The sequence below is a fragment of the Pseudovirgaria hyperparasitica genome, assembly GCF_010093815.1.
Source record: "Pseudovirgaria hyperparasitica strain CBS 121739 unplaced genomic scaffold EJ05scaffold_6, whole genome shotgun sequence".
Classification (NCBI taxonomy): domain Eukaryota; kingdom Fungi; phylum Ascomycota; class Dothideomycetes; order Acrospermales; family Acrospermaceae; genus Pseudovirgaria; species Pseudovirgaria hyperparasitica.
The window spans coordinates 1645129-1656885 of record NW_022985554.1 but is presented as its reverse complement, the minus strand read 5'-3'; the positions used below and the strand labels follow the sequence as shown (position 1 = coordinate 1656885).

Below are 11757 nucleotides of genomic sequence, written 5' to 3'. Positions count from 1 at the left end.
ATGAAGCCATGATATTGATGGTTGGCCTACTGCAAGCTTGCATGAATACCACTATAGGCCGGAATCAAGTCGTGAAGGTTCATGATAATTGCTCAGGGGCCAGAAGATCCAGAGTATCTGCCTACAGCCTTCTGTCGACTGCACAGACTCATTGGCAGCGAGTCTACGGAGTGGAAGATCGGGTATACTCTTGTGCCTGGCGAAATCAACATTCCCGTCTTTGTCATTATTCTTAAATTTGTGACCTTGCAACAGGCGTATTTTCAACTGGAGACTTGTTAGTCTGTATTCGAGAATCAGCCATAAATCTCAATATTCTGATAGACCATCCATTCCTACAACGCAGCACACAGACTCCTTCTATGTTTCCATCCTCACCGATTTCGATTGTAAGTGGTCAAATATGAGGCATATCAATTGCCAGCAGAAGGATTCCAGAGAACGTGTCTGAGTCCTCGAGATCTGACACTCACGTACACAGACAGACTATCATCGCCCAACGTATGTGAAGCGCGTTCCTGTGAAGATTCTGATGACACTGTAGAGCATTGCGAAGTCCTCATCGAATACAATCCGGTTTCTCAGGCGCACCATAACGTTCGGAACAGGCTGCCTGTGCTGCAGCATGTCCGAACAGTGACTGATGGCGCCTACATCTAGCTTCATGTGCCCTATATCAAACATTCACATCATCCAAAGGTTAATGCTGGCACGACCTAGGGCAAATGGCAGGTCCTCCTACGTTAAGATATAAATTGGCAGTCAAGCTGTTGAGGACCCCAGTATATTTTGCACTGATGGAACCCCTTTAAGCACATGAAATCGGTCACTCAATTGCTAGTGGAAGAGCTACAGGAAACATGTTTCGCCTATATGTATCACAATCTCGGGTGTGCTCACCAGATTGACGAGTGCGAGTATAGACCGTTGTGTGCAGCTCCATTGTTAGAGAGTTTCAAGTAGAATTGGCCATGTGCATAACTCCGAAAACCCATATGATTATGCTTTCGAACGTCTATGATATATTTCTGGTAAAAATGCTTATCCGACAGTAGGCGAGGTGTCTTCGTCTATAGTTACTCCAAACTGACCTTTCGCCATGCCGTAACTATGAGCCACTGCTTCACTGCCATAGACTCTCATTTCCTTCTCATACGCAGCCGTGATGCCTTCTTTCCAGCCACCAGCCTCAGCCAAAAGCCTTCCAAGTAGAGCAGAATCGCGGACAGCTGTATTTGCCCCAATGCCCCCCGCAGGAGTCATGGAGTGGACCGCGTCTCCGATGACAGTCACGCGTGGATCGTTAGGCCATTCAGGCACCCCTGAGGGAGTCGAACAGGTAATCTTCCAGAACGCAGCGTTCTTCTCATCCATCTGATCAAAGAGCGGCTTGATGCGCGGATGCCAGTTTGCAGTCAAGGATTTCGCAATGTCCGCAGCTTCCTTGCCGATGATTGAGAAGTCGTTGTTCGGAGGTGCAATCACCCCCGGTTGGCCACCCATGGTCCAGCCAAACTGGATGTCCGGATCGTCCATGTCGTCTGGCCGGACGTTTGTGATGGCAAAAACTTTTCCGTCGGAGCGGGTATCGTCCAGGATCCGCCATACACCTTCTCCTAATGCTTTGAACGCTGTCGTCGGTGCTTGGCCGTGGATGCCGCGTGCGCCGGTGTCGTATGTCTTCAGCTTGCCGTTCGAGACTTGTTTCGCCACTTTCGAGTAGATGCCTTCCCCGCCAACGAGCAGATCTCCTTCTTCAGATTTACTGCCGTCTCTGAAGATCGCCCAGACACCGTTCGGACTCGACTCATACCCTGTAACATGATGGCCCCACCTGACATGATCTTCGCAGCCCTCGAGAAAGAGCGCCCGCATATCCCCTCTCGAAATGCCTATCGTCTTGCCTTCCCTGCTGAACAACATCTCCTTCCCAGGCTGCGTTGGTGTCGCTTTCGGTGCATCTTTCGCAGGCTCCGGCGCCGGCGGAGATGGCCCGGTGCTTTCTTCCAATTCCTCTCCGGTTACGGCATTCAGACCAGCAAACCCCTTCGAGCCGCCCGTCTTACCGCAGCGATCCCAGAACTTCGGGAAGCCGTTGGGCTCGGGGCCCAGGACCTCTTCTATGGCATCGAGACCCTCGGTCGAAAGACGGAGGCGGTAGCCTTGCGCGCGAAACGCAATGGATTGGTCACGCTCGAAGATAATGAAGGGGATCCGGGAACGAAGAAGCGAGCGGGCGAAGAGTAGGGACGCCAAGCCTGCTCCAGCTATCAAAACAGGCTTCTGAGCAGCCATGTCGAACTTTTTTGAGCTTCTAGAAGTATCAAGCAGTGGTGAGGTGTGTCTTTGATGTCCCTTATTGATCTATCTGTATCATTTGTTGCTGATTTTATATACTTGAGTGAAGGCCATTTCGCACTCTGTTTGTTTGACCGGCTTCCGCGCTGATTAATTCAGAATTGTAAGCATGACGCTGCCAACCGCCGTTTTCGCACGATACGTCGGACGTCGGCGTCGGCGTAATCGTGTATCGTTGCCTTGTAATCCAGGCACGATTCATCAAGCCCCTATCATAGCGTCGCTTACTTGACATGGACTACTGAGAGCCTCCTAGGTTCACTCACTTTCGAAAAGCCCGCCACACATCGCGCAAATGTTACGAGTAATGCAAGTCTAGAGCACTTGACAGCTGCGTTCATTATGCTCAGCAACCAAGGACTCGTCAATCAATCTCTCTGTGAAGCCCAACGATAATGGTGTTTTCCGGCCGCTTCGACTGTTGCTTTTTAACAATGGATTATCACGACTCACGGAACAACGAAAAGGCCACACGACATGTGAATGTGTCTAGAGTTATTAGTCCTCAACATGAATAACGGGCTAAGATTAGCCCGCAAACAGCAAATAGCAACTAATCCCGCAAACCGAACGCACTGGTGATGAGAGAGCTGGTGATTGTGAACCTCGTTCGACAGAGCAGTAGACAGCGTCATACAATACACGAGGTCGACCGTGAAAATGGCATGGAAGGGACGCTCAATGAGAAACAACGAAGATTGTCCAGCGAGATGGAACATAAGTACGCTCAGCGAATGTGCAGTGTAGAACCAGTTTCATACGTTGTTGAGCTGTAAGTACCAGCAAATGTTCCTATTGGACGTTACTTTACATCGAATATCCCTATCAGTGATCTGCTTCCATTGTTATGGCCCGAGGCGGGGCTTCACAGCCGCAGATTGATGTGTGTAGCCCATTACATGGCTCCCTAGCGAGAGGTTGTTGTCATCCATGAGTGTCTCACAGAGACCTATGATATCATGTACCGCACCTCGCGCCGATTTGGCGGGTGAACAGCGAAGGCTACGACGGTCTCTTGTTCCCCTTAAGAGACTGAAAGGCGCAGTGGCTTTCCCGCGACGGTCGTATTTGTATTGAGCAGCTGTTTGCGGCCAGAGATATCATGTATCATGGTCAGATGCGTAGCTGTTGGTATGGAGACGCAGTCGAGACCGGAATATAAATGCAGCCATAGTGGCTAGGACTGCGAGGCTCAGCACCGACATGAATGGCGACAGTCTGAATGTGGAGGTCAATCGAATCAGCCTGCAGTGGCCAGTGCTTTCATCTTCTCAATCAGATCAATGACCTTGAAGGGCTTTTGAACAACGGCATCCTAAACTGTGGTCAGCGAGACATGACTGTGAATTTGACGAATGTTGACAGACCGAGCCCGCAGCAAGTGCCGCTGTGATCTGTTCGTTTCTAACGTTTGCCGTCACCGTGAAGATAGGTAGGCGTCCGCCAGCTCGATATCTTGTTGTCGCTGCCTCACCGAGAAGGCCTTGACCCTCTCGCTCCTTCTTCCGTATTGCGCGTGTGGCAGTGAGGCCATCCATGACAGGCATCTGTAATGTCGAATAAGCATATGTATGATCAGATACACGGGCTCTATTACTGACCTCGGAGTCCATGAGCACAACGTCAAACGTGCTCTTCTCCAGAACTTCGAGCGCCTCGAGGCCGTGGTTGGCGACATCAACAATGAATCCGGACCGTCTCAGCTGCTTACTGAGAACTTGTTGGTTGATCAGATTGTCTTCTACCAGCAAGACACGCAGCTCTCGAGACAATCGCTCCTTTGTCCCATTCGTGATGGGTTTCGGTGCTGTCGGGAGCAATAATTGCTTTTCACTCCGTCGTCCTTTGACATAGAATCCAAACGTCGAGCCCTGACCCGGCACAGAGGTCACTCCGATTTTGCCGCCTTGTTTCTCGGCCAGCTGCTTGGAAATGTAAAGACCGAGTCCACTCCCTCCATATGTGACATGGGTCTTGAGACTAGCCTGTGAGAAGCGGCCGAAGATTTTTGAGATATCGTTGTAGTTGAGACCTATACCAGAGTCCTGAACAAGGAACGTGAGGTAGACATTCTCTCCCAAGCCCCATTCTGAATCATTCGTCACGTTATCACAGGACTGGCTGTCAGCCCAGAAAAAGTTCTCGGCAAAGAAATCCTGTGGATTGGACACGCAAGCACCATATCTGATGGTTACTGACGGCTGCTTTGAGCATTTCACAAACTTCATCGCATTCGTCAGTAAGTTGATGAGTATCTGGGTGACTCGAGAGGCGTCCAGGTACACTGAATCTAGGGAGAGGTCGATTATAGATGGATCTGCATTAACTGTGTAGTTAATATTGGTGCTTTCCAGCTCCATCTTGAACATGTCTATGACGGAATGTATCATCTGCGAGGGCTCGACTGACGAAGGCGTAATAGACAGCAATATTGAGTCCAATTTACTGAGCGTAAGAACATCGTCCAATATGCGTTTCTGATGCTTAGCACATTGTAAGATGATGGTGGCACTTTGCGCATTCTCGACCAGACTTTCGAGATGTTTGATTGGTACATCGGTGTCTTTACACGCATCCAACACGGCAACAATAGCATCTGCACAGTGTACAATAGCACTCAGTGGGTTTCTCATCTCGTGCGACACAATATCGATGAAGGCCTCCTGCTGCTTCTTCTCCTCTTTGGCCTCTGCTGCTGAACGGGCATGGAAGGCCTCGGCCCATTTCAATCGCGATATGTCGGTAGTACACGCCATGACCGACTTCACATGGCCGGAACCTGGATCACGATAAGGAAATGCGAGAACCTGGATCGTAGCTGGTAGCTCCTCTCCGTTCGGGGAAATGTACTGTCGTTTTAGGCGTAACTCGATGTTGTTGTGAACATTCCCCGCCACAAGTTCATTCCAGATTTCTTCCACTTTGGAGATGTCTTCTTCCAGGTAGGCATCATAGAAGGAGTAGTTATTGACGTGTTGTTCCGCACTCCTACCTGCAAGATTGTAATAATGGTCATTGGCCCAAAGCATCTTCCCATCTACAGAAACATTACACATACCCACCGTTGCGTGCTCGACGAGATGACGGACTTTCATATCAGAAAATGCAAGATCTGATACAAGTCGTTCCCGTTGATACTCCGCCAGTTCATAGGTCATGGCTGCAGAGACGATGGACGAAACCATGTGATTGAGATCTTGGGCGAAACGACGACACGTTTCGTCAAATGGACGGTATGGATTCATGCCGACCACGAGGTAGCCAAAAGCACAGTCGAGAGTTGCAATAGGTAGAATGGCGATTTTCTTAGAAGGCACTTCCCAGCCTTTCCAGGAAACAGAGGTAAATCGATCATCATGATCTATAAAGATCGCTTCTGAGCCGGCATGTCGCAGATCAGGGATCAGGCCCTGGCTACTTCTGAGATCTGCGCAGTCAACACGCAGTCCATGTCCCTCAGGTAGGCCAATTTGTCCATGCAATTGTAGCGTGGTTACTTCGGTCTCATCCTTGAGTTCATACAGTAGGGCCATAGTTATATCGTTTGGATTTGTAGCAAGAGTATCCAGGATATGGGCAATCACAGCACCTGAAGCTTGTGAAGGTACGGCAGCTAACCTATTCAGCATGGATGTGCGACGGTCAGCAAGTTTCTCACTTGTGACCTCGAACACTGAGTTGCTAGGGGCACCTGTTAGTCTTCAGCCAGATGTTTCTCACAATACCAGCTTACTAAAAACCTAGCGGCTGATGAGAGGGGCCTATGGGAACGAAAGAGCCAGAGAAGAAAGCTTCTTCCTTCCATCCGTGGCGCTCAACGAGGAGTGGCGCGTCCGGAGTGACATTCTGCCCAACGCCAGTCTTTCTGCTCTCTTCGAACATGAGACGAATCAACGGCCATAGCTCCGGAAAGCATTCGGCATAAGTCGAGCCCATTAGCGTAGGATGTACCGCATAGCACAAGGGCGCGAACATTTCATTGTAGATGGCGACAGCATCCGGTCCCCACCATAGACACGCTGCTCGGGAGTCTGCAAACACAAATTTCGTAAAGAGCTGTAGAGTCGCGTCCCAGCTAGCAGGGGGTCCTAGTCCATTGCGACTCCAGTCTGTATCGCGGAATAGATTTAGGTGATCCGTCTGCGGAAGGTCTTCTGTCCAATCATGCTTTATGGCATCCTGTGCGCTCGTGGCTATGCTTAGACTATTGGACTCAGCTGGCAACATAGCTAGCCGTTGTTTGATCGCGTGGTCGAGATTGCAAAGTCCAGGGAGTCACTGATATGCAGGCGTAGATTCCTACGTCGCAGAGGGAGATGAGGCTAGTGCATGACTTACAGATCCGATGGATGTAGTTAGTGTGGAACCCGCGCACTAAAAGTAGTAGATTATTTACCTAGTACAGCAGATTACTACTAAGTCCATCAACTACACAGACTCTCTTATCTAGCTTGATTTATCCCCATGATATAACTAAACCTCCATTATAATCTTATAACCCTTATAGCTACTTAATACCATTATAATCTCTATTAAGCTCGACCTATCAAAGTTAGTCTTCAGTATACTAGCCGAAGCGATATATAGAAAATATATAGGTAAGTGCAGGCAAGCTACGAACTATATCTTCGACATCCCTAGTCAGAACTTGGGAGTCTCCCAATACGGGCTCAAGCTTCACCACGTGGGCGAATCTAGCTCCCTAGAACGGTATATTGACGCGGCCCTCTCGTGCTATGGCTGCATAGGAAGGAGAGCAGGTCCAGATTGAACACATGAGCCCTTTACTGCCTTCTTATGATAGTGCAAGGTATCATTGGTATTTTTATTCTTTCACATGGCTCTACTGTACAAGCCCCATGCATTGATAGACCGGCCTCGACATCGCCACCCACTGTGTCCCAACAACTTTTCCTGCTGCCAGTAAACTGTACGTTGCCTCGTTCTTGTAGACATCAAGACCCAAAGTTCAAAGCTCATCGCCATCTTCCAGGATATATATAAAATAAGGGTCAGCCAAAAATCGCTAGCGAGAGAAGCAAGAAACAGAAAATGTATATCTCGACCGATCCACCACAACGCCACATATAATGATATCCAGTAGCGATGCAGAACGTGTTCCGCAAATGGATCGCATGGTGGATGACAAAAAGTGAGAAAAGTGATTGCTCTGAATGTGCAAAACGCAACGAGTACACCGTCAACCGAACCCGGTGATGGCCTATGCAGCCGGGGTATCCAACCTTCGTAATGCGAGGGAGTCACTACCGTATACGGGACTCTCGGGGAAGAAATCAATCGCCGGGTATGGTTCCATCGTCCAAGACTAGCTCCTGGTATTGTATGGACGGCCATGGATGAGCGTATATCGTACAAAGATATTTATTCTAGCATTACGCAGTATTGCCCAAGTCAACATTCAGGCGTGAATAGGCCATATTACATGATTAAAGTCGTATTTCAAAGCGGTTAAGAAGCCAGGGGTAGGGTCGAAGATTACAAGCTGGGCAGTGTTTGATCAGCTGCAATAGGATCGGACCAAACTCAAGTTGCGGAGCCTGTTTGCGAAGATGACGCCAGCTGTGGCTGCGGTGGTGGCTGTGACTGTTGCTGTAGTTGCTGTATTTGATTTGCCGGTAGCTGTGCCCGCACGGTTGCAAGTTCACGCTCAAGCTGAGCAATGCGAGCTTCGTATTCAGCTTGGCGCTGTGAATTTGCCCGTTCCATGTCCCGAAGAGCAATCCACATGTCATTGTCGCGCGAGCCTCCCATGATCTCACGCATACTACCGCCACTGCTCGCGCCATGACTTGAGGTACTACCTGGGTTTGAAGCATTTGGTTGCATGACCGCGAGCCGCGGGTCTGTAGTGCCAGTACTTGGGGCAAGACCAGGTAATTGTGGTAACTGCGGCGCATTTGCCAGCCCATGAGGCGGAGGAAGAGAAGCACCACGGCCGGCTCCTTGGGCGAACGAATGAGGATTCATGTGTTGTGACATGTTTGGTGATCTTCCCCCAGGAACCGAAGGTCCTCCTGTCGAGCCAAGCCTCTTGTGGTCAGTCTGACCGGGCGAGATTGGCTTGGGACTTTCTGTCATTCCAGTGTGAGAATAGACACCTGAAGGCTGGGCAGACGCAAAATGCGCCGTGGAGAGACTGTTAGGCTTTGGACTGAGGTTCATCGACTGATCACGTGTTCCTGCAGTGGTCGGTGGGTATATGGGTCGAACACTGTTCCCTGGATTTCTGTTTACAGCCATGACAGGTGGGTAAGTGCTTCCATGTGGCTGGAATCCCGCCATGGAATCTTGACGGGCGCTTCCACGTCGGGTGGGTTCACTGATCCGGCGATCGGTAGCGTCTTGACCGTCTTCGTTTTCTCGATCGCCATGCTGGTATTCAACACCATCCATTTCTTCACCACGACCGTCACCCATTTCATCATCCATACCAAGGCTTGATCGCCTTCCCGCGCACCCGCCTTGGCCTTTATTGTGACGAGCTAGTGCATCGCCTCTTGCAAATCTTCTGCCACACTTTGGACATATATGTGGGCGTTCACCGGTGTGAAGCTTCGTGTGACGTTTCAGGTCGTGCAAACGTCTGAACCTTGCGTGGCAGTCTGGACATTCGTATGGCTTCTCTTGACTGTGTGTAAGCAAGTGGCTCTTCAGGTTATGGTGGCGCGTGAAATCCGTTGCACAGTATGGACATTTGTGGCGTTTTGTCGAAGGTGACTTGGGATTGTTCTGGAAGCCCGACATTGGAAGACTCATGCCCCGCTGTGGAGCGCGCGGATCTCCATCGAGTGGTAGCGGCCCAGGGAAAGTCATTGATCTATTTGAGGCATTCTCTTGTGGTGGTGGAGCAAGGCCCGCCTGCGATGGGGCGTGATTGTTTTCTTGCGGGCGTTCTTGACCAGCTACTGCGGGATCTAGAAGGGGAAAGGGAGCCGTCGTGGTATCGTTCGCGGTCGCGGTTGGAGCAGTAGTACTCTCGCTTGAACCGAAGCTGGACAGACTCACTGGGCTTGTCTGCATCGTGTCTGAGGTAACGTTTTCGGGTATCACAATACTTTTCGCCACCTGCTGTAAAGGTTTGCTCATTTGAGCTGCGGGAGCAACTGGGCCATCTGTCGGTCGACTCATTGATTCAGACTTCAAAAGCGCATTCAGCGCTGTCGTGGCGGGGTTGTGTGATATGTTACGTGCTTCTTCGCGAGCCTTTCGTTCCTTCTCGGCGCGCTGCTCGGCTAAGGCAGCAGTTCCGGTGAGGGGCTGCGGAGATGAGCGAGGAGAGATGGCGCTGGGCGACTTGGACGACGCGCGCAGAGCTGCGATGGTTGAATTTGCGTCGGGTTGGAGAGAGGAGGCGTTCGGGGTCGCAGGAGCTACACCCGATGCCGTGAATGGTCCGGTTTGGCTGGGAGTGATGGCCCGGGTTGATGCGGCCATGAGACTGCAGCTGCGTTCGCGAGTCTGATTGAGGTACAGCCGGACGATTCGATTCTGTTCATAATGCAAAGTCAGCACAGCACGAAAGTCAACATGTGGCTGAGGCAAGAAGCTTGGTCCAGGGTTTGCATTTGCAGGAGACCGCGACGCGCGTGTGGAATGACGCACCTGGGCGAAAGCAGGATTTCTGGCACGCTTTCATACACCGCAAAACACACCTCGTAATAATTCGTCGAGGAGAGAAGGAAGGTTTCTCGTCTTCAATGGATGGTTGCTACGGATAAGATGTCCGGATCGCAGCATTCGCTAGCAAGCCGGAATAGCTCTAAAAAAATACGCAAGGCCAGTGTGGAGGACGGCGGCCAGCAGTGAGACTAGTATGCGACGGTCGCAGTTCTCCCTTCAGAGCCTCGTAGCGACTCCGGTATCGAGTCGCATGAAGCTGCAGCTGCGACGGGAAAAGAAAAGTCGGGCCAGAAGGTGTGGCGAATGCAAATCTCGAGTCGGCAGCTTTGAATTAGGCGGCGCAAGTGTCGCGAAGCGGGTCTGTTCTGCAGCACAAATTGACGAGACGACAGAAGAGGTTGGGATGTGACTGGAGGAATGGAAGAGAGAGAAAGAAAGGCTCTGGGGGGAGAGAGAGAGTGAGAGAGAGAGAGAAAGAGGAAAAGTCGCTTCGTCGTCTTGAAGGCTGAGGCGCAAGGCGAAGTAGCTGAAGAGGATAAAGTGATGGGCAGTGGTGGCAGAGCAGCGAAAGCAAATAGTGATGTGGCTGGAAAGGCGGCTCGCGCTGGTGCGGCCTTTGGTGGTGGAGGGTGTGTATAGCGGGGAAATATCAACACGCTACGGTCGGTAGTAGGCGAGCAACGAGAATGAGCAGTAATACGCTTGTTTGCAATTGACAAGCCAACAAGCATCCGAAGTCAAACAAACACAATTGGCGGCCAGCTGATGACAAGAGGAGGTAGACACAGAGGAGGGAGCGACAAGCCTGTCAGTGCGAAGAGATGGATATGAGGAGGAGTGGAAGTGAGTGTGCCTGTCTGTGCCTGTGCCTGTTGTGGTGCCTGATAGCGATGGCCGATGCTGGTGGAGGCGGGCGGGAGGAGGCTGTGCTGGTCAGTGAAGTATGTAGTAGTAATTAATAGCAGAGAGCTGACCTATGATGACTACGACGAGGTTGCGACTGGGTCTACTTTATTACTCATCCATCTATGGATACTGAGGTACTAATATGATATAACACCCAGCTTAGCCTACCTACTTTCCTACCCAGCTACTACCTACTCGCTGCCTCCGTTTACCTATCTCAAGATTGACTATATTCACAGCTAATCAGGTTGATTTATGGGACACACGGCAGCCGACTGGCTTTTGCAAACCTGCACCTGGCACCAGCAAGCAGTGTGGTGTTCTTACCTGCAACCAACCGGGTCGCTGCATTCTGGCCGGGGATAGAGAGATAGGCTCATATCTTGGCCACATGTGCTGAATGGGGCGAGTGGATTTGTGTTGAAGCTGGTGGAGCGTTGGTCAGTGAGCGCCACAGCAGCGTGTTGTTGGCCCGCTTTGCTCCTTTATTCCCTTTCCGGCCGCGCGCTAAACCTCTTTCGCTCATGCCCTGTACCGTGTTCCCATCTGGCATCCGCCTGACCTCATCCGATCCACGAGGAAAGTTTCAAGTGTGCTATCTAGCATGCTGCTACATACAGCAGTCTTCATCGGTCGGATGATTGTTTAAATCCTCATAATGGTGAGAGGTGTTAACCTTCACAGCCTCAACTGCTGCTTCACCCTGGCTATACATGATAGTGCTGACTGAAAATAACAGACATGTATCAAATACGCATCGTCAACTACAGCAATATGTAAACCTGGAATAATACATTACTAGGACTCGGTACTTTTCAACTCATGTCGGTGAGTCTGTGCTGCGTCATTGGG

General features: G+C 50.7%; 6 protein-coding genes across 6 annotated transcripts; 1 reads left to right on the top strand and 5 right to left on the bottom strand.

Moving 5' to 3' along the window:
- Positions 1-822: 822 nt before the first annotated feature.
- EJ05DRAFT_475619 (FAD/NAD(P)-binding domain-containing protein) lies at positions 823-2437 on the bottom strand. Its single transcript, XM_033743840.1, has one exon. The coding sequence runs from the start codon at positions 2293-2295 to the stop codon at positions 1042-1044; it is 1254 nt and encodes a 417-aa protein (XP_033601865.1). The 5' UTR covers positions 2296-2437; the 3' UTR covers positions 823-1041.
- A 685-nt stretch (positions 2438-3122) lies between these two features.
- On the bottom strand, positions 3123-6660 carry EJ05DRAFT_451688 (uncharacterized protein). The gene is made up of 4 exons (XM_033742396.1): positions 6092-6660; positions 3960-6039; positions 3726-3905; positions 3123-3673 (listed from the first exon to the last, which is right to left on the bottom strand). Exons 1-4 carry the CDS (start codon positions 6583-6585, stop codon positions 3599-3601), a joined length of 2829 nt encoding a protein of 942 aa, XP_033601864.1. The 5' UTR covers positions 6586-6660; the 3' UTR covers positions 3123-3598.
- A 158-nt stretch (positions 6661-6818) lies between these two features.
- EJ05DRAFT_345024 (uncharacterized protein) lies at positions 6819-7807 on the bottom strand. The gene has a single exon (XM_033740956.1). The coding sequence runs from the start codon at positions 7711-7713 to the stop codon at positions 7192-7194; it is 522 nt and encodes a 173-aa protein (XP_033601863.1). The 5' UTR covers positions 7714-7807; the 3' UTR covers positions 6819-7191.
- On the bottom strand, positions 7808-10057 carry EJ05DRAFT_345027 (uncharacterized protein). The gene is made up of 2 exons (XM_033740957.1): positions 9982-10057; positions 7808-9867 (listed from the first exon to the last, which is right to left on the bottom strand). The coding sequence occupies exon 2, from the start codon at positions 9811-9813 to the stop codon at positions 7903-7905; it is 1911 nt and encodes a 636-aa protein (XP_033601862.1). The 5' UTR covers positions 9814-9867; positions 9982-10057; the 3' UTR covers positions 7808-7902.
- EJ05DRAFT_345037 (uncharacterized protein) lies at positions 10058-11030 on the bottom strand. Its single transcript, XM_033740958.1, has 2 exons — positions 10974-11030; positions 10058-10923 (listed from the first exon to the last, which is right to left on the bottom strand). The coding sequence occupies exon 2, from the start codon at positions 10728-10730 to the stop codon at positions 10188-10190; it is 543 nt and encodes a 180-aa protein (XP_033601861.1). The 5' UTR covers positions 10731-10923; positions 10974-11030; the 3' UTR covers positions 10058-10187.
- Positions 10821-11305, top strand: EJ05DRAFT_485427 (uncharacterized protein; the record flags this gene model as incomplete). The annotated part of the gene is made up of 2 exons (XM_033745452.1): positions 10821-10940; positions 11090-11305. The coding sequence occupies 2 exons, from the start codon at positions 10821-10823 to the stop codon at positions 11303-11305; spliced, it is 336 nt and encodes a 111-aa protein (XP_033601860.1).
- Positions 11306-11757: the final 452 nt, after the last annotated feature.

Excerpts from the sequence above, each read along its gene's own strand:
- EJ05DRAFT_475619 (XM_033743840.1), bottom strand. The coding sequence starts at position 2,295 with ATGGCTGCTCAGAAGCCTGTTTTGATAGCTGGAGCAGGCTTGGCGTCC.
- EJ05DRAFT_451688 (XM_033742396.1), bottom strand. The coding sequence starts at position 6,585 with ATGTTGCCAGCTGAGTCCAATAGTCTAAGCATAGCCACGAGCGCACAG. Across the intron at positions 3,906-3,959 it reads TTGTGCTCATGGACTCCGAG|ATGCCTGTCATGGATGGCCT; the intron begins GTCAGTAATAGA and ends TCGACATTACAG. Across the intron at positions 3,674-3,725 it reads CGGCACTTGCTGCGGGCTCG|GATGCCGTTGTTCAAAAGCC; the intron begins GTCTGTCAACAT and ends ACCACAGTTTAG.
- EJ05DRAFT_345024 (XM_033740956.1), bottom strand. The coding sequence starts at position 7,713 with ATGGCCGTCCATACAATACCAGGAGCTAGTCTTGGACGATGGAACCAT.
- EJ05DRAFT_345027 (XM_033740957.1), bottom strand. The coding sequence starts at position 9,813 with ATGGCCGCATCAACCCGGGCCATCACTCCCAGCCAAACCGGACCATTC.
- EJ05DRAFT_345037 (XM_033740958.1), bottom strand. The coding sequence starts at position 10,730 with ATGCTTGTTGGCTTGTCAATTGCAAACAAGCGTATTACTGCTCATTCT.